This window comes from Drosophila virilis, unplaced genomic scaffold (genome assembly GCF_030788295.1).
Source record: "Drosophila virilis strain 15010-1051.87 unplaced genomic scaffold, Dvir_AGI_RSII-ME tig00003822, whole genome shotgun sequence".
NCBI classification, from domain to species: domain Eukaryota; kingdom Metazoa; phylum Arthropoda; class Insecta; order Diptera; family Drosophilidae; genus Drosophila; species Drosophila virilis.
In genome coordinates this window covers 342,564-369,665 of record NW_027212957.1, presented here as the reverse complement: position 1 = coordinate 369,665, position 27,102 = coordinate 342,564, and the positions used below count along the sequence as shown (strand labels likewise).

The window sequence follows — 27,102 nt, the reverse complement described above, 5'->3', positions numbered from 1 at the left end:
TCCCGCCAGCGGCTCCTTGCCGTAATTTGGCCAAAGGGATGACGGCTCCTTGCCGTGAAAACTGTGGGGTGGCTGGTCTCCTTAGCCGCCTCACAACAGTCTATTTTATTGAAATCATCTTAATTTTGTGTGTTCGCTTTTTACACTGACGAATATGTTTAAATTGAGAATAATTGTGTGAACTTTTGTTTTACTGTGCTTGCATTGCCGGTCATTTCTGTACTGTATATTTTGTAATGGCTTCATTCACTGCCTCACCCCCGTCAGCTTCTGACAGCAAAGGCAGACCTGCGCGCAATCTTGCCCAGATTGTTAAATACAATCATTGTGCCTCATTAGTTTCTCCACCTCCTGTATTACCTGCAGCCCAACTTTTACGGTTGTTGCCCCTCGTAGGCAAGTTTCTGTGCCCCGACATTCGTGTGACACCACTTCTGAATCATTGGCAGCCTATATTGCTAGAAAATCTTCTGCCACCGTGTTAATTACCAAATTTAATTTCTCCACCCTTCGTGATATATCATCTTTTAAAATAAATCATTTGTGATTCCAAATTTTGGCCTCCACATATGATTGTTCACGAGTTCAAGCCAAACAAGTAAAAGCTTCTAGTCGGGAGCTCCCGGCAGGGTTCGAACCCGCAACTAACCGCATTACTTGCTGTCGACTCTACTCAACAGACACACCAGCAAAAGAAAAAGAAGTACTTTCCCCGGCAGAGCTCGAGCTTGCGACAGAACGCACCACTTGCTATACCTCTACTCAGCAGCCACACCAATAATTAGGTACTTATGATAAAAAAAATGAACAAAAATAGCATTACAGAAAAAAGTCGCAATTACCATGCTGTCAGAATGTGAAGCAGACGCGCATGAATGTGTGTGTGTAAATGTATACGGAAATTCTTAAAGCTGCTGCCCCATTCAATTGCGCAGTTGCATATAACTTTGGTTTTTTCTTAACCGATCTTTATGAGATTTTTTACAGTGTATCTTATTGTACGATAGAATATTTGTGTATTCTGAAAAAGTCAATTGCATTTAAATTGTGGCTTAAATTGGTTGGCAATACAAGTTGGGTTATTAACTTGATTAATAGCTGTGGGATGAGTATCGATTATCGGAAACATACATATCAAGACTCTAGCTCTTATAGGTCCTGAGATCCTTGCGTTCATACATACGGGTGGACGGACAGACGGACGGACGGACGGATGTACGGACGGACGGACAGACAGGTGGACATGGCTAGATCGACTCGGCTATTGATGCTGATCAAGAATATATATACTTTATGGGGTCGGAGATGCTTCCTTCTACCTGTTACATACATTTGCATTTTGCACAAATACAATATACCCTTTTTACCCATTTTCAATGGATTCAGGGTATAAAAACGTTAAGCAGCCGGTCACCCTTTCATTAATATAGGGAACCATTTCTGCCCCAACAAAACAACTTCATATTCTGACCAAATCTTTGTTTATTATTCGAATGTCAGAGGTCTCATTTCCAAGCTTAAAAATCTTTTTATAGCCAGCACTTCCTTCGATTCGGATATAATAGCATTTTCAGAAATATGGTTAAATTCAACCATATCTGATTTTCAGGTTGTTACGAATTATTTTATATTGAATAGAAATGTTCGGCCGACTCTAAGTGGTGGGGTGTTGATCTTTTTCAGAACTTTTCTGTTTTCGTACGCCTACCAAGGCTGAGATTTTTTTAGTTAAGATGTCTTCTTACAAGGAATATTAATTATTCATCCTTCTTCTGATATTCAAGTTTATATAAATCTTGTATTAAAGAAGTTTCATCACACGTGCGTGATAATGACCTATTTATGGTATTGGGTGATTTTAATTTGAAGAACTTGTCTTAGTGATTATTCACTGCCGAAAATGATCGAGTGCCCTCAGAACAGAACGATTTTATAGACTGCCTGCTTGATCTTTCGTTGTTTCATATCAATTCAACTTCTCATCATTTGAATAGAACGACTTCCTTATTTCTAATGTGTCTAGGTCCCTTCCTTTATCTCTTCTTGAGGACGTATATCATCCTACTTTAGAGATTGCAATGTTCAATTGTAATCGTCTCATTTCTTGTTCATAAACCAATAAGCCCCGCCGTTGCTTTCGCAAAGGAAATTATTCATTGCTGAATCAGCTTATTTATGCAACCGATTGGTCTTCTTTATATGACTCTCTAGGTATTTATTTATTTTTTATACTCTGAACCCATTAAGAATGGGTATAATGGTATATTGTATTTGTGCACAATCCAAATGTATGTAACAGGCAGAAGGAAGCATCTCGGACCCCATAAAATATATATATATATTCTTGATCAGCACTAAAAGCCGAGTTGATTTAGCCATGTCCGCCTGTCTGTCTGTCCGTCTGTCTGTATGTATGAACGCAAGGATCTCAGAACCTATAAGAGCTAAAACCATGAAATTAGATTTGAGATTACATTTAGGTGCTCCCAGTGCCTGCGCAGATCGAGTTTGTTTCCGATAATCGATAACCTACTCCGTTTCCAAGCAATCGATAAAAACTCATATCGGTATCCTGTTTTTTGGCCAATTTTGGTAAATAATAAGAGCTAGAGTCCCCAAACTTGACATATAGCTTCTAAAATAGAATATATATATATGCATTTTATGTTGGAAGAAGAGGGTTAAGTGTATCCCCTAGTCGGGATGTCCCGACTAGAACCTCTTACTTGTTTTATAACACCCAAAGCTCCCACTTTAATATGTGTATTGCCAAGTCAATGCCTTCGACCTATATATTGAAAAAAGTCTGGTACAGTCTTGGCTAAATATTCCATAGCCAAGTCGAACTTCTTTCTTTCGAACTCGTCGCAAAAGGTAATTTACCCAAAATCAGAGACACGTTTACAACTTTGTAAACTAAACGCGTAAATCTTCAAGCTTGCCATCTTCTTTTGCTCTCGGGACTAGCAATGACTCTGATTCTTCTAATCTCATTCCTAATTATTTCCAATCAACTAACTCTTCATGCCATTACAATATTACTCCATTCGGTTCTATACCTGCTGCTATTATATCCCATTTCTCTCTCCTTTCTTCTTTAAAATTATTTTACTCTCTTGGGCCTGACAATATTCCTAGTTATCTACTCAAGGAGTGTAGTTCTTCTCTTCTTTATCCATTGTCAAAGCTTTTAAACCTATCCCTTAAATTTTCTGTTTTACTGTCTCTTTGGAAAGAATCTTATATAATTCCTCCCCACAAGAAAGGTGCGAAGTCTGATATACACAATTACAGGGGCATTGGATTATTTGGAGCAATATGTTCATCATGGATTTGTAAAGAATCGGTCAACTACTGCTACTACGGCTTAAGTTTACTTGCTTGGCAAATGATGCTTTCCTTTCCCAAATGCAAACTGGTGTAATTTACACTGACTTCAATAAGACGTTTGACTCTGACACTTTACTTTTTAAACTTGACCGAATATATTCCCTCCATCTCTTTTGTTAAAGATTAATTCTTATTTAAAAGGTAGGACCCAAGGAGTAATGCTGTGGCTGACTACCTCTAACCACATTTACGTTCATCCAGGTGCTCGTCAAGGTGGTCATCTTGGACCTTTACTCTTTACGCTTTTTATAAATGATCTCCCCTCTGTTATATCACATGCCTGTGTACTCATGTATGCAGCCGATGTGAAACTTATTCTATCATACACTAATAGCGTACATCATTCTCTTCTACAGGACGATTTGAACGCTATGCAACTTTGGTGTTCGGCCAATCAATTGCATCTGCATTGCTCAAAGTGTATGTTTATGAACATTAATTGTAATACACCTTACCTTGTCAATTATACAATCGACAATAACCATTTGCTGATTACTAACAGTAAAGGACCAAGGCGTTTTTTATGATTTTAAGCTCTGTTTCAATCTTCACATAGATACCATTGTTAATGAAGCAAAAGGTGTACTTTGATTTATTAAACTTTAGTCTAAATAGTTTAACGATTCTTTTATAACGAAACGTCAGTACATCTCTCTTGTTCGCCCTATCAACCAGAAATTATCGCCGCTTATTTCTATCTACATACACAACAGACTACGCTATTCAAATCCTTTTCGCGTGCTATGTAAAAAATTATAATAGTTTGCATTACGTTTTCTCTGCCGAACTCTCTCTACCCGTAATAAAATTGTTGCTTTCACATTACCTTCAGGAAGTCACTGACCATTCCCAGCTATGAGCTGGGGCATAGCTTGCCGGACAGGCTGTACATTTTTCTCCCGGTGATTTCCCATAACTATTCTCTTTATCCTATCTACTTAACAGCCTATAAATCCTATTTATTGTATTTTCTTAATTAATATAGCAAATTAAGATTATTTTTCATTTTACTTAAGAACACATTTTTCGTACTTACAGCGTTTTTCTTAGATGTAGGCTCTAATAGCGTCACTGACAAATTTAGCTGTGAAAAGGGGCACAGCTGGGCGGAATGGCAAATAAAACACCTCCATCGGTCGGTGATGCTATTTAAAAAATGGTGTTCTCTAACTGGGCTTTTAGCATTTAATTCCATTATCAATTGTTTGTATAATCAATTGAATAATGAGGAAGACACTCGTTATGTCGACCCTTAAAAGATATGTAATATGTATATGATATGATTTTTAAATTTTGATCTTATTTCTTTGATATGGGTGACAATTTCTTGCCACTCCATTTGTGTTATTATTATTTTATTTTGACAATATCATTTCATTGTTGGCTCCAATGAATGTTATCGTTTAATTACTGTATGACATTAATGTCTGGATACCATGTAACGTCTCAAAGGACTGGTATTGGGTGATTCTTTGTGTTTTACATTTTTTAAATATTTTCAATATTGTATGCTTTATTAATGTATCTTCTTTTAATAATTTTATTGTGTTTTACGTTTATAGTGAGGAAAAATTGAGCAACGCTTGTAATTGTAATAGTGAAATCACCAGAGCTTGAATGTGCTCTGTTTGATCAACTATTTATATTTTAAATTTGCCTACCTCCTTTTTTGTATAGCTTTAATTGTGCTTAATTGATTCCGCTAAATTTTACAAAAATGATTTGGTCAATATTAAAAGATTTACTGCATCTACTGTTCATCAATTTTCATCGGCTGGGCGTCGCCGGTATGGCACGTTGATGATCCCTCGATGACGCAAGTGGCGGTGTGCCGCTCGCACTTGTTGATTCTCCGCTGCTGATGTCCTGGGCCTATATGCTGAGGCTGGGCGGGTGCCGGTCATTACTTTTTGTTTGATATGACTTTAATATTCGCTGAGTGAGTAGCGGTGTTTGGCTTACTCTGCTTAATCAAGTTTTGCAGGTAATCGATCTCAGTTTGTAGCTTCTGAGCTGTCGACATTGCGTATGTTGGCGTTTTTGTGAATAGCAGCCATCTTAAGTGCGCTCTTCTTTTTATATTTAGTTCTGTAAGCCACCGCGTTTTTTTACCATAAGACTTACTGCCAACTCACCCAGTATATGGGACGCTTTATGTCCGACGGCAGTATCATAGATGACCTGTTGTGGGCCATGAAGGCGCAGTTAGAGTCGACCCTCAACTTGGTCTACTGCCTCCAGGCAAAAATTCGTGACCGATTCACGGTCGCCATGTAATAATATATTTGTAATCAAGAGAGAATGAATTTATTTAAATACAATAAAATGTACTTACCCTAAGGATACATGTATATGCTTATGATTTTATCGGTTAACCGCTGTAAATAGGGAGAGAGAAAGAGAGAGAGAGAGAAGGAGAGAGAGAAAGAGAGAGAGTGAGACAGAGAGAGAGAGAGAGAGAGAGAGAGAGAGAGCGGGTGTACTCATACATAAGAGCGCTCACTCTAGGAGCACCTAAAGTGTAAGATCAGCGGTTAGCTGTCGGTTAACGGTCTCACGCTGTCTTGGCTGCTCAAGTGGCATCATGTTATTTAATTGCCCACTTATTTATACAATTGAAATTTTATTAATTTAATTTTAAAATGCATGCATATTTATGCCTACTTATAAGAGGTAGCTCGCGCTACGCACTCTAACTTAGGTTTTAGCCGACACAAAAACAAATTTTCTAGACCTTAACACTTTTTTAATGCGTAAAGGGATTAAACTAACTTTATTGGAAAAATAAATACTTTCTCCCCATTGGAATTGAGCTTGCGCCCCGCGACCGTCGCACCAACTGCGTCCCAACGCTTTTTACCTTGCAGCCATACCGAAAATAGGCACTAACCGAAAAAAAATCTTTAATATAATCACATATGCAGAGCACGCGATGTATTCTCAATTATAATTTCTTTTCTTCTTGTGTGTCCTTGTGCACATTTATACCGGAATTCTAACGCGTTGCGCTAGCTGGTGTATCTTAGCCGATCTTTATAAAATTCAGCAGTAGATATTATTGTGTTACAATCATATATTTTCAAAAAATACAATTGTGGCTTTAATTGGTGGATAATTTCGATAGATTGATTTCATTGGTTTATAACAATAGGGTGAAGCAGGAGATTCACAACAGCTTTTAAATTGAAGATACGTGATATATGTCTACAATTCTAGGAACTAGATGTCAAATTTGGTGATCAGCTCTTAAAACATTAGAGTTTCAATATAAAACAAATAAGAGGTAAGAGAGAAGGACGTTCAGACAGACGGATATGGCTAGATCTACTCGGCTGTTGTTACTGATTAAGAATATATATACCTTATGAGGTCGGAGATGCTTCTGTAATATGTATACCCAGCATATTGTGGTGTATCTATATAAAATATACTTTGCGACACTTTGTCGCAATATGCATAAATAAATATGAAAAGACTACCACACATAAACATTTGAGCATTCCAGCGCTCTTGAAACTCGATCAGCCACTTATGTGCAGACCGATAGAGGCGCATAAGAAACGCTGAGCATGCACCTTGCCGCCAGCGACAGTGGTTGCGCTCTACATATATACTTATTATGTTTATGCCACTTGCATAAAATTATATACCAAATACATAGAATAAGAACATTACGTATTTAGCTTGAGTACATTACATGTATAAAATAAGAATTCAGAAGAAATGACAGAAGCCAAATGGAGCAGACGCTACAAATTACACTATTTTGAATACAAAAACCACTGGTGTACACTTCCTTCTGCATGTTACATACATTTACATTTTGCAAAAATTAGTACAATATACCCTATTTACCCATTTTCAAGGGGTTTAGTAATACAACTAACAACTAAAATGGCCTATAAGCCTTACAATATAATTTGTATTGCAGAATGAAGCTGTTGACAGATCTTTGACCAGCTCCAGGTGGACCAGTCGCGAAGCATACGAAGACAGTCATAAAACATTTGACTGGAGCTTTATCTCGTTCATCTTGCTTATAGTAAAATGGTCCACAATAGTCAACGCCGGAACTCTCTTCAAATGCTTGTAAAGCAGCCAAACGTTCTTCGGGAAGATCAGCCATTAAATGCTCTACTCATCGAGGCTTGGCATGAAAGCATTTCACACATTTTACAACCTCTTAGGATACAGTCTTCATTCCACCGATCGGCCAATACTAGAACCGCATATGAGTAAGAAGTGCCCATAGACCGATTGTGAAACCGTGTGAAATCTGAATCTGTGTTGGGATGGTGACGCGGGAGAATTATTGGGTGACTAGCTTCGAAACCCAACGAAGAGTTTTTCAAGCGCCCATCAACTCTGTGAATGCCGAAATAATCAAAAAAAAGGGTTTAGAGATGCGATACAACTGGAAAGTTTAGCAACACTTCTCGATTCCAATGATTTGATCTCTTTCCACAGGTGTGCTCTCTGGACGAGCCTTAATAGGAGTTGGGCCCCATGTTGTATATCACAAACTGTTGGTCCAGGACGCCTGCTTCTGTGTATGAATTTTCAAATATATCCGAATATACGCTGCATTGTATAAAATGAGCTGAAGTATTTACAAGTGGCAGTTATATCAACGAAGGGAGATAACGCAATAAGGACATATTTTCTAAGTTCACGTTCTCGCTTTTGTGACAAGCAAGAAGCAAGCCAGTCCAATTTGTTTCCAACAAGAAATTCTGGGACGTTGAATCACAGTGACGATAGATCTAATTAACTGGGCGTAGATCCTCTCGAGAGTATATCTGCTGTGTTGAGTGAAGTAGAAACGTAGCGCCATACCATGTCATTAGCTATCTCTTAAACTGTCGCAATTAGCTACAAACACATTGAGCTTGCAGGGCTCGGTTTTTATTCAGAAAAGGCATACAGAAGAATCTGATCAACAGTAGAATTTTCCATCGAAGAGATTCATTTTAGATTTCTCACGCATGCGATAAGATAACAGGATGACACCATAGAGCTTTAGATTTGGAACTGTGATTGTTTTCAAAGGCGCTACACGCGATTTGGAACACAACAGCTAACAGCTGGCTAATGGTCATCGAGAAATCACGTAGACACAGGCCCCATATGCTTCGATGCTGGCGTCGCAGAAGCCGTGAACTTCTAACTTCGCTGCAGGTATTGACTTTTCAAAACTGCAGCAAAGATCATGCCAAGCTGTTGTTAGTGATGATGGCAATCTCTCATTCCACTCAGGTTTCTCCTTCCAGATCTGCTGCAAAAAGAATTGAGCCTTGGAAATTACCAGCCCTATGAGTCCAAGCGGGTATTACAAGCAAGCTATAGTCGACACTGTTGACCTTTTGGATGGATTGCTGAATGGACGAAAAAGAAAACAGCAACCGATCCGCCGCTGAGTCCCAAGCGAGTTCCAGAGTTTTGGCGATAGCGCTACCATCATCAAACTTTAAAGAAGATTATCTGTCCTCGTCGGGTATCCCTTTCAATACAGCAGCATTGTTTGAGCACAACTTTCGCAACTTAAAGCCCCCACTTGCCAATATTCCAGTCGTCTGATTAAGAATTTCCTTTCCCACTTGAATTGAGTCACATCCTGAAATGAGGTCATCAACGTAGAAGTCAAGCCGCAGAATCCGAGATCCAGCTGGAAAATTAGTTTCCCCATCCATAGACAGCTGATGCATAACACGGACAAAGAGGAATGCTACTGGCTTTGTTGTACTGTATTCAGCTTAAAAATCTTTACATCCTGTTGTGGCGAGTCTCACCATAGAATGCATGGGAGAAACTCATCTGGTGCTGAAACGCGTTCGCAGCGATACATTTTTTCAATATCTCCTATAAGGGCGACCGGCGAATTGCGAAAACGAAGAAGGATATGAAAAAGGGAGTTTTGAAAAACAGGTCCAGCCACCAATGTTAATTTAATGTATAACCTGACGAGGTAGCAGCTGAGCCGTTGAAAAAGACTCGCAACTTTGTCGTTGAACTATCTTCTTTAAAGTCACAGTGATGAAGTAGAAAATATTGAAAAAATGGACTCTGAAGCGATACGAGACATATTACCCAGATCCAAGTATTCCTTTAACAAATTGGAATGTTGAATCTTCAGCTCTGGACGATTTTGTAATTTGCGTTCCAGGGTCAGGAACCGACGAAAGGCTAGTTTGTTAGACGTCCCCAGACATTCCAAACTTCGCATGAAGGGTCAACGAATTGAGTATTGGCTACTAGGCAATCTGACATGAGTCCTAACAAAATGTTCTTCTATCTCCTCTAAAATCGTTCCATCAATTCATCAGAACGTTTTTCAGAACTTGACTTGAGTTTGCCCGCAGTATGCTTTGCTATCAACGTAAAACCACCCAAGCACGGGCCAACTCCAGAAACTACCCAAACAAGCCTTGTTTTTTGAAGACATGGCAGCCCTAGGAGAAGCCTTATCTGGCCGACGCTCAGAAGATCGTAACACAGGCTAGCAAATCCACGCGTTGATGTTTAAAAAAAGGCGGATCGGGAATGTCCCAATTCGTAGAGTTAATAGTAAACCTCAGTTGACTATCGGTTTTGTTAGACGCTATCAGAGCTGGGAGGCTGAGTATTCAGAGACTTCAGATTGTGTTGTTAAAGTGACCGTATTTCCTTCTGTTTAAAACGAGAATCTCCTAGACCAGGGACAATGGCTGAGGACTAATGCTTCTTTGACTGAAGATGTTTGGCAAGGTGAGACGTTATAAGGTCAAACTGAGAACCGGAAGCCAAAAGAGCACGGCAAGATATAAAAGTTCCGGAGCGATTTCTAACAAAGACCATAGCAGTAGCCAAGAGGATAGCACTACGGAAATACTAGGCAACAAGAGAGGTGGAGGCATAACGCGACGAGTTTGCGAAAGAGGCATGGGCTATCGACGGTCAGTCAGTAGGCGCAGTCAACTACCAGACCGAATTATTATTATTTAAATGCAGCAGGCAATGACGTTTCGCACCGCAGGTCCGACAGCATCCAGAGCTGCATGATCGCAATTAATAGCCTTTCTGTAGGCAATTCAGGCAGGTCGTTTTGCCATCCTAAGCCGTAATACAGGGGTCCAATTTCCTAATCGATAACAATTATATACTTTCTGACTGTCTGGCTGTCACAAAAAACGCAGACAGGGGCAACGTGGTAAGTGGCGATAAATAACGATCTACTTGTGTAATTTGCTCTAGTTTTTCCCACCTGATGGCTAGGGGAATAGATTGCCATAGCAAAATTTACGATTTCCATTGTTAGGCATTTCTGCTCCAGAAACATAGCCAAATGCTCCCACGATGGTATTAAGTTGACGAACGACGAATCATTTAGCCTTTCTTCCCACTTTGCTTGTGATGTTGGGTCCAGCTTTTGTAAAATAATCTGCACGATGATGCATTCAGGGATCGGTTCGGAGTTGCCCATGCTCTTTAACGCTCGAATATGTGCCTTGAACTGATTGGAAAACTCCCTTAGCGCCACGGCCACCTGCCACCCTCTTGAGCCGTAATATCTCAAGTATGTGTGCCTGAAAAACCAAACGTCTATTATTAAACCTTTTCTCCAATAAATTAAATGTTATGGCATAATTATCGATTGTTATATTCAATAAGCGAATCGCTTCCAGCGCTGAATCCTTCAAGCACGATCGAAGATGCTGCAGCTTTTCCATATGTGATAAATCAGGATGATTTTCTATGACGGTTGTGTACATAGAATAAAATTCGGCCCATTCTATGTAACCACCACTGAACGTAGGCAACTTTATTGAGGGTAGTGCCTGAGATGCCTTTGTTCTAACTGTCTGCGAGGGCAGCACAAGTTGATCGCGAAATGTTGAGCAGGGCAATATTCAGCCACATTTCGCGATTTCACTCCGAGCCGAAATTTCCTTAGAAACTACTAGCTCGTCGAAGTTCTCACACAATTGGTTACCAATTTCATCGATTTGCTTCAGACTAACACTAAAGCCGTACTCATCAATTTCACTAAGTGGCGAATTTCGCATTTCGAAGTGATTGCAAACTGTCATAAATTGAAATGGCTTTGCGCTTCTGAAAATTCCCCCTGTTTGCGAGGGCATTGCACTAGAGGCATTATTTTTGGTTTCCATTAGAAACGTTGATAGAAAGCGTGTGCAAAACTAGCTGAGTAACTAACAACGGTGATCGCTAGTACAGTAAAACGTTCAGAAACAATAGCTGTAAGAATTTCGGCGAACGCAATTGTCAAGCTATGTAACGAAACAACGGCATATGTACCGCACGAAAGAGCAAAATCTTTAAGTCAACGAGAGAGTAGGCAAAGCGATTGCTGTCGCTTATATGTATATAAAGTGCACAACACGAAATGTCAGGTGGTGACCTTTTAAGATTATTGTTTTAATGTAATGATATTGTTTTAATGTAAAACAAATAATCTTACAAGGTAAAATACCACGTCGAGGTCACCAAAATGTTGCGCTATTGAGCTTTTTCAATAGCTTTCTCAAAATGAAATTATTAACATTATTGTATTTCTTGTCTCCCAATTTGTTTCTATATTTGTTAAAAGCTGCGAAAAGCAGGTAGATTCGAATTGGTCTGTGCTTATTTGCAAGAACAATAGGCAAACGAACCCGAGTTGGTACATGCTAATTTAAGTGAAGCGACAATTGATTACATATAATTTTGAGTAATGCAAGTGGTCGGCCGATGTGTACCAAATGCACGAAGCGAACGAGCTTAGCTAACTCGGCGCTCCGCATCGAGGCCTTCGCATACGTAATGCTGGGGCAATAAAACGATCGTTACAGCGAAAAGCTCCAGCTTAACGTAAATGTAATCTTAAAGCGAAATTAAGACAAAAGCAAGTGTCTTAAGATAAGATTAGGATGCTGCTTTTATCAGGTGCGAGGTCACTCCAGCTTTTCTGGCTGCGTAGCCAGAAAGCTACACCTACAGCCGCGTGCAGTTTTTCTCAATTGGCGTGGTTTTAGCTTCATATTAATGGCTGATGTAGAAACAATTTATAAATGCATCAATATTGCAAGGGAAGATGCCCACTATCAGCGCATATTATGGAAACCCGATATGAACGATCACATGCATGCTAGACAAGTCATTGGTATGTTACGCAGTGTCACGCTTGAATTCAGGAATCGGGAAAGTAATTACCCAAAATTGTTAGAATCGAATTTCGAGAAACGAAGGGATTGTTGCACCTTGATGTCGAGGATACAATTCGTTCGTTGGGTATACACTGGATCCCCGTGGAGAATGAATTTCGATGTAATTTTAAACTATCAGCAGGTTTACCTGCGAAGCGGTAAATTCTGTCGACATTTACGAGATTATTCGATCCTATGGCTGAGTCCGATTGTTGCAGCCGGGAAAATACAGAAAATAAATTAAGCCGTTAGAAGAAAATGGGCGAAGTTTTAAATACTTCAGACATACGAATACTACGATATATAACATGGGGATTATATGAAGAAGCAGCAAAACTACACATCTTTTCTGATGCATAAGCACCATCCTATGGAGCGGTATTTACGTGTTCCTACCGGAGACCACACATTTCAAACGGAGTCGCTTAGTCTGCAAGAATGTATAAGTATTTAAAATAGCTTTTGCGTATAAGTATTTAAGAAAGCCATTGCGGATTTATATAAACTTCTGCAGTACTATTTTTTGGTCCAACTCAATGATAACCGTCAGTTATATCCGTGGAGACGGTGCAAACTGAAAGTTATTTGTTTCAAATTGCATAAACACATTTATGGAGATCTCAAGTGGAAGACAATGGAGATATGTTCCCTCGAATGATAATCCTGCCGACCATTTGACTCAGGGAATTAGCGTATCTAAGTTGACGTCATGTGAACTGTGGTTGGCCCTGCAATAACATTGATCAACAGTCACTCTCACATATGAGTATTGAGACAGAAGTCTTGTTAATCGTTTTATTCAAAATTGTTGCATAATACAGTCTAAGCGTAAGCGAACTGAGGTATTAACAGATGAATTAAATGACTTTGCTGGACCTATTAATATTTAACCATCAAAGAGTAGGGGACATGTGGCATAAAAGGATACATGTTGCCATGATTGGTGACCAAGGCTATACACTTTGAGCCAGTTTGAGATTTAACGTCAGATGCGTTATTAGTAGTCGATTTTTATAGCAGAGTTCGCAAATTTCGGTCCTTACTTCCTGGTTGTCTGCAAAAAACGGTTTATTTCCGAAAGAATCAATAATGGCAAAGGAGAACACCTGCATTTAGGTTTCTATGCACCAGAACTGGGTCCGAGCAAAAACAGTTTTCGTTCTTTTTTTTCGCACATCTTCTTTCACGACCACTAAACGGAAAAAAAATGCCAAAGTGTCTTTTGTGGATATGCATGTTTTTCCTGTTTTTTTTTTTTTCTATGTTCTATGGAGAGCAAAACCAAATCTGCTTCGATTTTTTCGATGTTTTTGTGTGTAGATCGCAGTGAAAATAAGTGTTGACTGTTATTTGCGACGTCTGATTTATAGTGACTGTGCTACAACAAATAAATACGAGCGGATAGGGAGGCATGCTGTTTGTACATTTCAAGATTCATTGCACTAAAATTGCTGGATAAGGGCTGCAGAGAAGAGCAAAATGGTTGCCGATGAACAGAAACTTAAATGTTGGATTAATAGTGTCAATAAAGGATGAATTATTTCCTTCACAGCACTCATGCTGGCGCAGTTGTATTAGTTAGAGCTTCGACTCTAAAAACAAGCAGTGGTGTTATCAAACGGCCCGTAACAAAGCTCTGAATATTACCCATACAAGATAATTGGCTTGATAATGGCACCTTACCTTTACGTAACTGTTATATTGCACTCTTTTCTCTTTTAGTCAAGGTTAAGGTACCCTGCCCGAGACTTTAAAAGCTAGTGGACGTCAAATTGACAACGGATACTGCAATCAACAAAGGGGGGAGAATGTTTGATCAACAGCCAGCCCGCAAGAGCAATCGGGCCGACCTAACAGCGTATATTATAAGAGAACGCATGAAAGAGAGAATCACCTTCAAGCGCTCAAGATTTAAATTCTGTTACATTAAGTTATCTTTCTTTCTTATACTTTGTTATTCTATTGAGCTTTGAATTTGCTAACTTAGTAACAGCAGAATTTGCGACACATGTTGTAGGCTCTGAGCGTCAGTCAGAATCAACAGACGTATGCTCTGTGTAGGTCAGATTAATATTTATAATATTAAGGTGAAGCTCAAAAAAAGTTCAAGTCATTTTAAAATGAACAACACCTCTTGTGCACATATGTGAGCAACCATCTTGGACGTTCTCTAATTTCAACCTTCCCAGCAAGCATGCAAAACTCTTAAAGCCGCCTCAGCTGGTAACCACACCGCAGGCCGCATCATATCTACGGGCAGTTTGGGGCGCCGCTCACGGCGCAGCCGATATCCAGCTTGTAGAGATAAGCGGTTCCCAAAATTGCATCTCGGGGCAGCTATCGTACACTAGGCATTCTGAATTAAATGCTGACCTTCTGCCGTGTCCACTAATTGAAAGGCGACCTGTTCCCCTAAAACAGCAGCGCGCCTGTAACATCACCGACGAGATAGAGCCGGAAAGCTAACCCGTGCTCCGAAAGATGTCTATACTGTTATCATCTCAACTCTCCCAATATTTTACGATGTATGCCACTTAACTCAAGGCAGTGTCTTTCTATTGCGAATGCAACTTCGACCTTCGTAGATTATGATGTTTCCTTTATAACTGGGTGATGCGCTAGTCAACTATGCTGAAATTCTCCATGCGTTGACTGTATGATGTTTGTTGCGGGACGAATTAAGTTATCGATTGTTTAGTTTTTTCTGATATTATATTCTATATATTCTGAAAGTACTTATGCATTTTTATACTTTGAATGTACGGCCACATTGTATGGTTTGTTGCCGCCATTACTTAATTGTTAAGCTCATTATTGTCGTTAGTTCGAAGGCCGTAGAAGGAAAGGCTACGGTAAGACTTTGAGGGAATATATTTATAAGTTCCGTTCAGAATAAAACACTTGAACATGTACTTTCAATAGCACGTTTTGCATTAAGCTGCCTCTATTAACATCGGAGCAACATGGCCAGGGGCTACACTTGAAACTGCAAAAGACTTGCGCTGGAGACAATAAATGAATTTACAACAACACCCTTGTTATGGAGTAACCATTGGTACGCAGCCAGCGTTAAATACAGTAGGCTTCATTTTCGAGCTGAATATGATGACACAACGAACCCCAGGAAAAGCCAAAGCCTGAGCCAGCATCTTGACAAGAGGGCCAAGCCCAAGCACGCAACTCTCAAGTATGCATGTTATGGATTTAATAACTCAGTTGAGTCGCGCCGCTAGAGCACGAGTTGCAGAGGACAAAAACTAGTGAAACTCATGTGAGTACTGATCCCTTTAAGTTGATTATTGCTGGCGTGGGTGATACAGCTAACCAGCCGCCATTTTTGATCGCAGCTTTTAGTGGAAGCCATCGTCGAGTGGAAGTTTGAAATGGCAATTATTAGTGAAGTCCCAATTTAAGGTGTAAGTCTGAGTGAAACTGAAATTTGAGTGGAACTGCCATTTTGAGCAGATCGCCATCTTTGAGTGAGCCATTACCTGTGTAAAATTGAGAACACAGTTGCAAACGGTATAACATGCTACAGTTATGGATAACTGTTCTACATCAACAAGTCGCTCGACTCCACATTGTTCTGCGCTGCCACAGGTATTGCGCAGCCAGCGGTCAGCTGCACGCCGGCACAAGAAAACCAACAAGCGATCATTTTGGAGCCAACGCAAGCAACTGGGAACTTCCCATGGGCGACTCCCAGGAACGATGTATGCCTGCTACGCAAATTACCAGATCTACCCGAGCTTAGAAGCTAAATTGAGGATTGGCCAATATTCTTCAGCGCGTTTACGGAAAATGTTCAACGAATTTGGAGAATTACCAGCGATAGTTGAAGGCACTTAAAGGCGAAGCACCTGATACTGTGAAGTCGTTCCTCATACATCCCAGGAATGTGAACAACGTGATGGAACAATTACGTTTCAGATATGGCCGCCCAGAACAACTAACGCAGCAAGCTAATTATTATTCGAGAGGTGCAGGCAATTCAAGAGCACATCATAGCTAAAATCGTGTCACTTGCTTCACGAGTGAGTAACCTTAGCGCCATTCTACAAACGGCTAACAGCGAATGGTATTTAGCGAATAGGATTTAGCGCATCCTACACTGATGGAGGATTTGTCGCTAAGCTACGACTAAGCAAGAGGATGGAATGGGCTAGACATACAGCTACAATAAGGCCCTTCACTATGTCGTATTTTAGCGCGGGGTCAACGGACTACGCCAATGAGGTATCTACGATTGTTGATGTCGATAGTAAGTTGAATGCTGCATGCCAGCAATGACCAGAATAATGAAGGGCGACACCGAGATCTCACCAAACAGTACCGAATCGGTAATGGACAACACGCAGTCAGGCAATGCAACGAGTTTAACTTAGCCTCTCCGCTAAAAATGTGGACGTTTGTAAAAAGGCACCGGCTATGTTTCTCGTGTCCACTAGATGGCCACATGGCAAGAGTCTGCAAAAGGGCCAACGAATGACAAGTCAATGGCTTCCGGAAGAGACATTATCGTCTTTTACATGATCATGATGCTATGTGTCACAATGTACCGCAGGTTATAGAGTGATGAATACTGGATAGATGCCGCAGCCAGCGGATACGCACACAAGGGCACCGCAGCCAGTGGGTGCTCAATCTACGCAACAAAGGAACTAAAGTTGTGTCCATTCGAATGGAGAACGCCTACTATTCCGCAAATTGCCAGTAACATTGCACGGGGGCAATAAGCGGATCGACACGTATGCAATACGTCGAGGAGACGAGGGCTCGTCTGTAACGATCATCGTCATCGAGTCGGGAACTCGCGACTAGGGAATACTCTGAACCCTCTTATTCCTACACCAACTAAATTAAAAAAAAAGTTCCCTTGGCAGGGCTTGAACTCGCAAATGACCGCATTACTTGCTGTCGACTCTGCTTAACAGCCACAAAAGCAAAAGCAAGAAAAAATATCTTCCCCGTTAGGGCTCGAACTCGCGACAGACCGCACCACTTGTTATGCCTCTACTCAGCAGCCACACAAATATTTAAGGACTTATGATAAAAAAAGGAACTTAAATAGCATTACAGAAAAAAGTCGCAATAACCATTCTGTCAAAATGCGAAGCAGACGAGCATGAATGTGTGTGTATTTACATGTATACAGAAACTCTTAAAGCTGCTGCCCCATTCAATTGCGCAGTTGCATATAACTTTGGTTTTTTCTTAACCGATCTTTATGAAATTTTCTACAGTATATCTTATTGTACCATAGAATATTTGAGTATACTGAAAAAGTCAATAGCAGTTAAATTGTGGATTTAATTGATTGGCAATAAAAGTTGGGTTATTAATTTAATTAATAGCAGTAGCGAGGAGGTGGCGATAGGTATAAAATGAAAGATACTTGATATATATTTAATATTCTAGAAGCAGCATATCATGTTTGGTGGCTCTAACTCTTATTATTTACCAAAATTGCCCAAAAACAGGAACGATATCGATTTTTATCGATTGCTTGGATACGGACTAAGTTATCGATTATCGGAAACAAACTCGATCTGCGCAGGCACTTGGAGCATCTACATCTAATTTCAAGTTTCTAGCTCTTATAGGTTCTGAGATCCTTGCGTTCTTACATACGGACGGACATACATACGGACATACGGACAGACAGACGGAGATGGCTAGATCGACTCGGCTATTGATGCTGATCAAGAATATACATACTTTATGAGGTCGGAGGTGCTTCCTTCTGCTTGTTACATACATTTGGATTTTGCACAAATACAATATACCCTTATAAGTACCCATTTTTAATGGGTTCAGGGTATAATTAATCAATCGGCCTTACTAAGAATATGAGGTTGATGATGCTTTTTTATGCCTGTTACATGCTTTTGCATAAAACCATTATACACTATTGAACGTATACCATTAGATTTAGGACATAACAATCGTTTAAAGTTTTAATTAGGTAAAATATAATATTCAACCATCTTTAGATATAATCATAATCTTCGACCGTAAAATAGGATTTACAACGCTATACATCGATATCCATTGATACTGCTTTATTTTTATATAATTTCAGAATGCGACTCCACATGTTTATTCGAATGTTATTGCTCAATGCACGCTTCCCCGACATTCGTATCGAAATAATTGGCCTGGATATAAAAGCAACTATGCAGTGCATTCAAAATTTTATCAAATTTCGACTTCATCAGAAAATTCCGATATGCATCTGACTCGAGAATCGACGGAGGAATATGCAGGCTCATCGTCATCAGTATCCAACAGTTCTATAATTTCAACGTCCAAAGCTTTTGCTCAACCTCATAATCGAACCATAGCGTTACACCACATAACGCAGGCCCAGCCCAGCAGTGTTAGTGTTGACACATCAAGCAATGTTTTTAACTCTATTGAACAGATCCAATCCGAAGATGAAGTTACCGTCCAAACTCCATTAATGATAAAACGAGATAGCTCTGTATGACTATAGAATTTCCACGGAGCTTATGAACAGGCTCTGTGATTATAAATAATAATTCATTTTAATAAAAATACTACATTCATAGAGTAGATATGTTGTATCGCGAAATTTTACAATACATTTTCAAAAATATTGCAACAACTAAAATATCCCCAAAAGAGTTTTGCAAATTTCCTATTAATATTTTTTAAGTAATGATTTAATCATAATACATATGTAGAAAATTTATATTTAAACAATTGTAACAATTATTTATGTTTATATTATTTAAAAATCCGTAAATAAAAATAGATTTTTCATTTATTAATATCTGTCAATATTAAAAATGTATGTGTTCACGACTTCATGTATAAGCAATCAAGTAACTTGCTCCATTTTCAAGCAATCGATAGAGGAATCGTTATTTCAGCATATCTTAGAACTAATAAAAGCCAGCAAATTTGATAAAACAAGCCAAATGTTTTTTGAATATTTTTTACAAGAAATTAGTTGGAAGCAGGCATCTCCGAACCAATAATGTATATATATACTAAAACAGCATCAACAGCCGAGTTGTTATATTCATATGAGAGCTATAGGAAAGATCGGTCGAATAGTTCTATCTTATATGCTTAATACTCTATTCTCAAAGATATTTTCATCCATCTCCGTATTTTGGTGCCCAGCTATTCTCTCACATCTGCAAAGCGGAAATGTCTACTAATCGATTTCCGATATCATGCTCAAAGCCGGCCAATTATTAAAACTCTGGCTAATATCAACACTAGTTTTTATAACCACTGCCGGCAAAGCTTACTTCTCCCAATGATTTAAGCCGAACAGTCTGACGTAATATATACTAAAGACCTTTATCTCTGTTGCTCCCTACACATATTCGAAAGCAATAGTTCTAAAATAAGAAATGTCTGGGAATATTGTTAATTTGCCAAATACTTATAGCGACCGAAAGATTCTCTATATATTATAAATGCTCAAAATAAAATTTACTTATTTATTTTTTCATGAATGGTCGAAAAAACGAGGGTCTCCAATTATTAAATATTTTAGAACAGCAAAATTAAGAAATAAAAGCCTTATCAAATCAAAAATATTATTAAAATCATTTCCGGCACGATGGAGGTATTTTTTCGCCCATACGGCCAGCTTATTTTTTTATTGACCTTATTAAAGTTTACAGCTACTGAAGTTGGTTGTCCGTCTGGAGAACAACTTTAATTTTCGTGTTTTTGGGCCACTTCATGCTAAGATAGGCGGTACAAGCCCCTTCGGCACCAATACTAGTAATGGAAAGCCCGAGAGCTGTTGCCAAGGATGCATTAATGCAATTCGTTGGACTTTACGGATTGAGTACCGTTCGAGTCTCGAAAAACTACTGATTCTGCGTTGGAGGAGCAACCAAAGCGATAAAGCTGGTGCCGTCAAGTCGGAGCGCGGCGCCCGTTATGTGGGTGGGTGCGGCGGATCTGGCGTGCCGAGAGGGCCGAGCTCCGGTCTTCGCCTTCTGTGCCTTGACATGCAAGTTCTAAAATGAGAAATGTCTGGGAATATTGTTAATTTGACAAATACTTATAGCGAGCGAAAGATTCTCTATGGGTTTATATACCATTTTAATAATACCCAAAGAATGACAGAACTTTGTATATCATAGACCTGAACCTCTACATTGCTCTAGCACTGCTTAATATCGGAATCTGTCAGTGCAGCGCCTTCAACCTTACCATGGCTTACTACTTCGGACTAGGATAGGCAACGCCCAAAATATCTTGTGTGGCTTTTAGCCCTTCACGCCACGCCAGCTTAGTAGCATTTTGTTCGCCAAAATTCTCACATATAATAAAATTATGGTATATAATATAGCCGTATTGTTCAATTGCTATATTAATACAATATTCCACGCAAATAGGATTATCTTTTATAAGTATTAGCCAAAAGAGTCTAAACACCTATGTTTGTATGTATGAATTAGGTATGGATAATTAAATTAAAATATGTATGCATTTCTTGCTATTTTCTGCAGTGATTGGCTTCTCGCGCCGACTAAGGCAATTTTTTTATACCCTGAACCCATTAAGAATGGGTATGAGGGTATATTGTATTTGTGCAAAATCCAAATGTATGTAACAGGTAGAAGGAAGCATCTCCGACCCCATAAAGCATATATATTGTCGATCAGCATCAATAGCCGAGCCGATCTAGCCATCTCCGTCTGTCTGTCCGTCCGTCCGTCCGTATGCATGAACGCAAGGATCTCAGAACCTATAAGAGCTAGAGACAATTAAATTGAAATTTTAGATGTAGATGCTCCTAATGCCTGCGCAGATCGAGTTTGTTTCCGATAATCGATAACTTACTCCGTTTCCAAGCAATCGATAAAAATCGATATCGTCTTCCTGTTTTTTGGGCAATTTTGGTAAATAATAAGAGTTAGAGCCACCAAACATAATATGCTGCTTCTAGAATATTAAATATATATCAAGTATCTTTCATTTTATACCTAACGCCACCTCCTCGCTACCGCGCAACAGCTATAAATCACATTAATAACCCAACTTTTATTGCCAACCAATTTAAGCCACAATTTAAATGCAATTGACTTTTTCAGTATACTCAAATATTCTATGGTACAATAAGATATACTGTAGAAAATTTCATAAAGATCGGTTAAAAAAAACCAAAGTTATATGCAACTGCGCAATTGAATGGGGCAGCAGCTTTATGAATTACTGTATGCATGTTGTGATGGGGTGATAAGTTTTATTTCTGGAAACGTAAACATACGTTACCATTGGCATGATCAGCTGATCACAATCAACTTCAATGGGCAGTACTGCACTATAACATTTATGCAAGTACATATGATCAGCGGAGGTTATTAACATAACCAGAGTGACCATGACCTATGTTAATGACGCCGTTGCGAATGAAAATCTCGTGTCTTGGGTGAATGCTTAATTGCGTCTTTTAGTTTTGGCATGGCGTCATTCTTTTCCATTTTAATCGCCGAGTACAGTTGGTTAAGATTGCTTTAAAAATTATAAAATTCAATTTTTCACGTGGGCGGCATACTGGCCGTAGGTATAAGCGAAGGGCGAAGTACACATGAAGTTTAAATTGCAATTCTTTCCGTTTTATATCGCTGACATTGTCTTTCGATCTTGATTTAGCATGTATATGTCGCTGACTACTATATTTCTACGTTACACCGTTCAATTAAGAGTCCACAGCACATCATCGTCGTCAACAGGCCTGCTGACATCGTTGGATCATACTAAAGTAGTGAGTACTATGTGAAAGAACAAAAGGTAATAAGCCAACTTATCGAATTGTACGTATTGCTTGAATCGCGTTTATAGTCAGCGGGTGTACTCCTAATCAGCCTTCATAATTACAGATAACTTTTGTGGATCATTCAGATCAGCAGTGATTTAACTTCATATTAGTTTCGAAGGGTAATCTCATTCATGTGTGTTTTTGCTCAGATTGAGTTTAGGTTTATAAAAAAAGGAAAACGTTGTTCTTCTCACGTAATGTATAATGAAGTACGAACATGTATTTAAATCTTTTTTGAATACAATTATATGATAAAATGAAATCTTAATTCCTTTTTGGGCACCTTGGGTAAATAATATCGCATACAAAAGGGTAGTTGCAATAACAATCGCAGATTGTACCGTTCGAGTCTCGAAAAACTACTGCTTCTGCGTTGGAGCAGCAACCAAAGCGATAAAGCTGGTGCCGTGAAGTCGGAGCGCGGCGCCAGTTATGTGGTGGGTGCGGCGGATCTGGCGTGCCGAGAGGGCCGAGCTTCGGACTTCGCCTTCTGCGCCTTGACATGCAAGACGCGGCCTTGGGTGTGCTCCTCGCTTTTTTTTAAAAATATTGATTTGAAGTCCCAAAGTTTGACACATGTGTAAGTTGGAAGGTCTGTTTATGAAATGGTGATATCGGACTTAATCGAAAGGAAGCTCAGTCAAGGGCCTTGCCTGTTTTACTGTTTTATATAATTAACAACTAACTTTGTGGTGGCCTTAAAAGGCATATTATGCGTTTCGTGTTTATCGCTTAATTCGACAACTGAAATTATTACACCTAAATTAAGCTAAGGCGCCGAGCCAGAGCGAGAGATACAACTTTATTGCGCTCTCGCTCCGCGCCAAACATAACTTACACTACACTTTATTCATTCATTTTCATTCATTCATTTCAAGCAATGTGCTGATCTGCGCCTACAGATGTCATCCTTGTCAGGATGCTTATCTTGGACTCGGCCGAGCCGTGTTCTTTATTTTTTTACAATGATCACGTCTTCGTTTTGCAGGTTTCTTGTCGAATTTTGATTATCAGGATGAACGCTCTATAAATGGACCGCCTCGAGCTGAGTTAAGCTGCCATTTTGGATAAGAGTGTATATAGCTCCTCAAACGTGTACTTGAAAGAAGAAGTGGTCTTGTAAAATAGCATTTTTAAGGTTTTTACTCCCGCTTTCCAATGGGCCTATTTTAGGGGTGCTAGGAAAATAAAAGTCCCTTTCGCGGCTTCTAAGAAAACACGCGTTGCTAGAGTTCATTAATTAAGGGCATCCCCGTAGAAAAACAAGTCGAACGAAATCGAACACGGAAATTTTCGATCGTCAATTCGGAAGTGGTTTTTAAATGTATGGCAAAATCGACGCCTGTATTCTAGAACGGGCATACGAACGTGGTTCGTTCGTCGGGTAAATGAGTTGGATTTGCAACTGGTTGCGATTAACTACACATACTTGACAGAAACATATCGTTGCCTTGGAATCCAGAACTTGCACCGGAGAATGGAGATGCGATGAATGAAGATGCGATGCCTTTCGTCATTGCGCAGGGACTCTAAAGCGCTCACATACTGAATGCTCTTATGACTCATTTTCATTTCATTTCAACGAACGGTTAGAGATTAATAATGACACTTGAGCTTAGTATAAGTTGCTTGTCGAGCAAACAGTGATTCTCCTGAGAATACTCAATAATTTATATATGTACAATAAGCCGCTTTTGAGCTTCGGGTAGCTCAGTGCTGCTGATTTTTATCAGGTTTCTTATAGCGATTAATGAAAAGGTCCATATTGGCTTTGATTCTAAGTGCTTTACTGAATTCGGAGCAAACGGTCAACAATATTGGATTTTGGAGGCAACTTTGCTAAGTTGTATTTCACGGGGATCATCCTCAGTTTAATGGGCTGATTCGATAGGAGTTGCCCATTGAGATCGTGATAATTGTAGCCATTATGGTCCGTGCCACCAAAGTTCATTGGCCACGAGAACCCATTAAGAGACGCCTATGCTAACTAGATCAGCAGTCGGTGGAATGTATAATCTTGGCAACTCTATTAGCCACGAACTTCGTCCACTTGCATGGTGATTTGCTGAACATCGTAAAACCCAATGAGCTGTTATATGAAAAGCATAGTAAAACTAATAAATACCGATTTTTGTCAAGATATCTTGATAAAGAAAATTGTATTTTCATACAACAAATTCATTTTCGACCGATCATTCCTATGGCAGGTATATTTAGTGGTTCGATTCAGCTGGTTCTAACATATCTGCTTTGTGCAACAGAAAGAAGGACTTCTGCAAAGTTTCATAAAGATAGCTTTAAAGCTGAGAGACTAGTTCGCATAGAAATAGACACACTGACAAACGGACATGGTTATATCGACTCGGATGTTGATACTGATCAAGAATATATACACTTTATGGGGTCGGAGATGCTTTCTTCTGCGTGTTACATACATTTGGATTTTGCACAAATACAATATATGCTTATACCCATCATTAATGGATTCAGGGTATAATGACAACTATTGCCCAAAAGAAAGGTGACGATAATTCAGAAGTCTTTTCTTTTTCTCTTTCTTTTAATCATTTATAAGCCTCAGCTCTTTAATTTTTATGAATTGTTTTCTTACACAAGATGAAAAATAAAAAAAAATTTGTTTATATGCGGCTAAGCTATCTTATATCTCACTCTAGTTACTCGTTTATTTTTTCAAGCACTCTTTAATAAGTTAACTTTAATCTCCAGTTGAAGCGACAAGTCGTGTTTTTTTGTGTTCTCCCATTTGTTTTTTAATAAATCACCGGCGTTTTAAATTTTTATATTTAATTTTTTTTTTATTCGGTTTGCCTTCCCGGTCTATTTTTTATTTATCGCGAGTGCATGCTTGTGGCCTGTGCATTTTAATTATTTAAAATTTGTTCTTGTGTATTTTTGTTTGTGCGCTCGCGCTATTAGCTGTGCGGGTTAGCTTCTTGTTGTTGTATGTTTAACTGCACATTGCCCCTCTGGTGAGCAAGTTTTCGTTAGCAAGCAAGCAATCTATGAATAGACTACTCTCGCGCTCTCTACCGTTTTTCAACTTGTGCTTTGAACTTTTTCTTCTTTGTGCCGCTTATTAGTGCTCCATACGCTATTAATCTAATTTTGTTTTTTTATTTGGCTGCGTTATTACAGTAGAGACCCATTATAATAGACCATAAAATTATTTGCTTTAAAAAAAAACTTACCAAATGAAAATTACGGCCAATCCAAATTGTAATGTCGTGCATTTTAAATGTGCGGGTTACACTGGACTAGGCGGGGATGCTGGAACACTTAATAAAAAATGAATATAGGGCCAAAGAGAAAAATCGGACGCCGATTTTATTACCCCCTATTTCTAATGGTGCATCAACTTAGTTGTTGCATCAAAAACCAATTTGTTTTTTCGAGCTTGCTTACCAGCATGTAATAGGTCTTACATTTAAACTCACTAGCCTGTATTTAGACTCTTTAGCTTTTAATTTTAAAGTTATCGCCTTTAAAGAGACCTGGCTGAAGCCGGACATCTCAAACTCTTGAATTTTTACCTCCATATACACCCCTTACAGGTGTGATCGAGCTTCCCGTTTCGGAGAAGGAAAACGATGGTTGTCGAGTCTGCTCTTTCGTCCGAACGTATGATCTTCTCATCTCAGAGATTGAGTTGGTGGCTGTAAGAGTTGTATTTAGAAGTTTTTCTATATTTATTTCATGTTCTTATATGCCCCTCTATCTAACTTGTTTCACCTATCAAACCCGTCCTGATGCTAATAAATCGATCTCATCCCTACTTTCTGATAGACCTTTAATTAGTTTTTATAAGCTACATAATCTTATTCTGTAAGGCGACCGGTCCCAACTGTACAATTGTACAGGCATCGATGTTGCCATTAAACTTTTTTATAATACCTTGTACTCGATTTTTGATGTCTGCGTTCCTCTTGATCACCCAGCGGTGCCGGATAGGCTCCCCTGGTTCTCAAATGGACTTATGAGGTTTCTCCCGTTATGCATTTCAAATTCCATTTGTTATAAGGATTACCTTCGGCGTAGTCGCTTTTAATTTTCACATCATCCTAAGCAATTGTATAACTTCGTCAATTCTAAACAAAAGACATCTATTTTGACTTTTTCGGTTAAATTTGCAGGTTATAGCGCGAACACTGATTCTGGCATAGCCGATCTGTTCGCAAAATTTTTTTAAACCAACTCCTCCGCTCCCATTATTACCGAAAGTTCGCTTCTTAGCGAACTATCAAGCCGGTTTACTCACCGGGCACTGATGGTGTTCCTGCTTGTTTTACAACCTTTTGAATTGTCCGTAAGCACTTTATCTTTTCTAACCATTTAAAGGAATCATTCATTATTCCTCACCATGAAAGGGAATAAGTCTGATGTCGAGAACTATAGAGGAATTTCCAAATTATTCACTGTACCTAAAGCTTTTGAGAGAATCATAACGTCTCAACCTTCCCAGCATGAATTCTTGAGTTTATTTCGCCTTTAATGGGTTTAAGAAAAGAACGCGGACTGACGTCATCTATACTGATTTTAGTAAGGCTTCATTAATTATGCTTCTCAGTTTCCCAGTCAGTCTCTTGATTTCAGAGTATTTGTGTAGTAGTACGCAAAAGATTATTTTCAGAATTTCTTTTTATAAACTAATTCTGGTGACTTCCGGTGTTTCTCAAAGTAGTCATCTTGGCCCGC

The 27,102-nt window shown here is 39.1% G+C and overlaps 1 protein-coding gene and 1 long non-coding RNA gene across 2 annotated transcripts in view; both read left to right on the top strand.

The window, feature by feature from the left end:
- side-VII (sidestep VII) overlaps window positions 1–19,315 on the top strand; it is a 168,826-nt gene extending 149,511 nt beyond the window's left edge. The window contains exon 9 of the mRNA XM_032433972.2: window positions 18,655–19,315. Within this exon, the coding sequence (XP_032289863.1) occupies window positions 18,655–19,062 (408 nt within the window). The 3' untranslated portion in view covers window positions 19,063–19,315. The remainder of the gene's footprint in view (window positions 1–18,654) is intronic.
- LOC138911766 (uncharacterized) lies at window positions 7,632–18,281 on the top strand. Its single transcript, XR_011417398.1, has 2 exons — window positions 7,632–15,843; window positions 15,920–18,281. It is a non-coding gene; the product is annotated as an uncharacterized lncRNA (long non-coding RNA).
- Window positions 19,316–27,102: the final 7,787 nt, after the last annotated feature.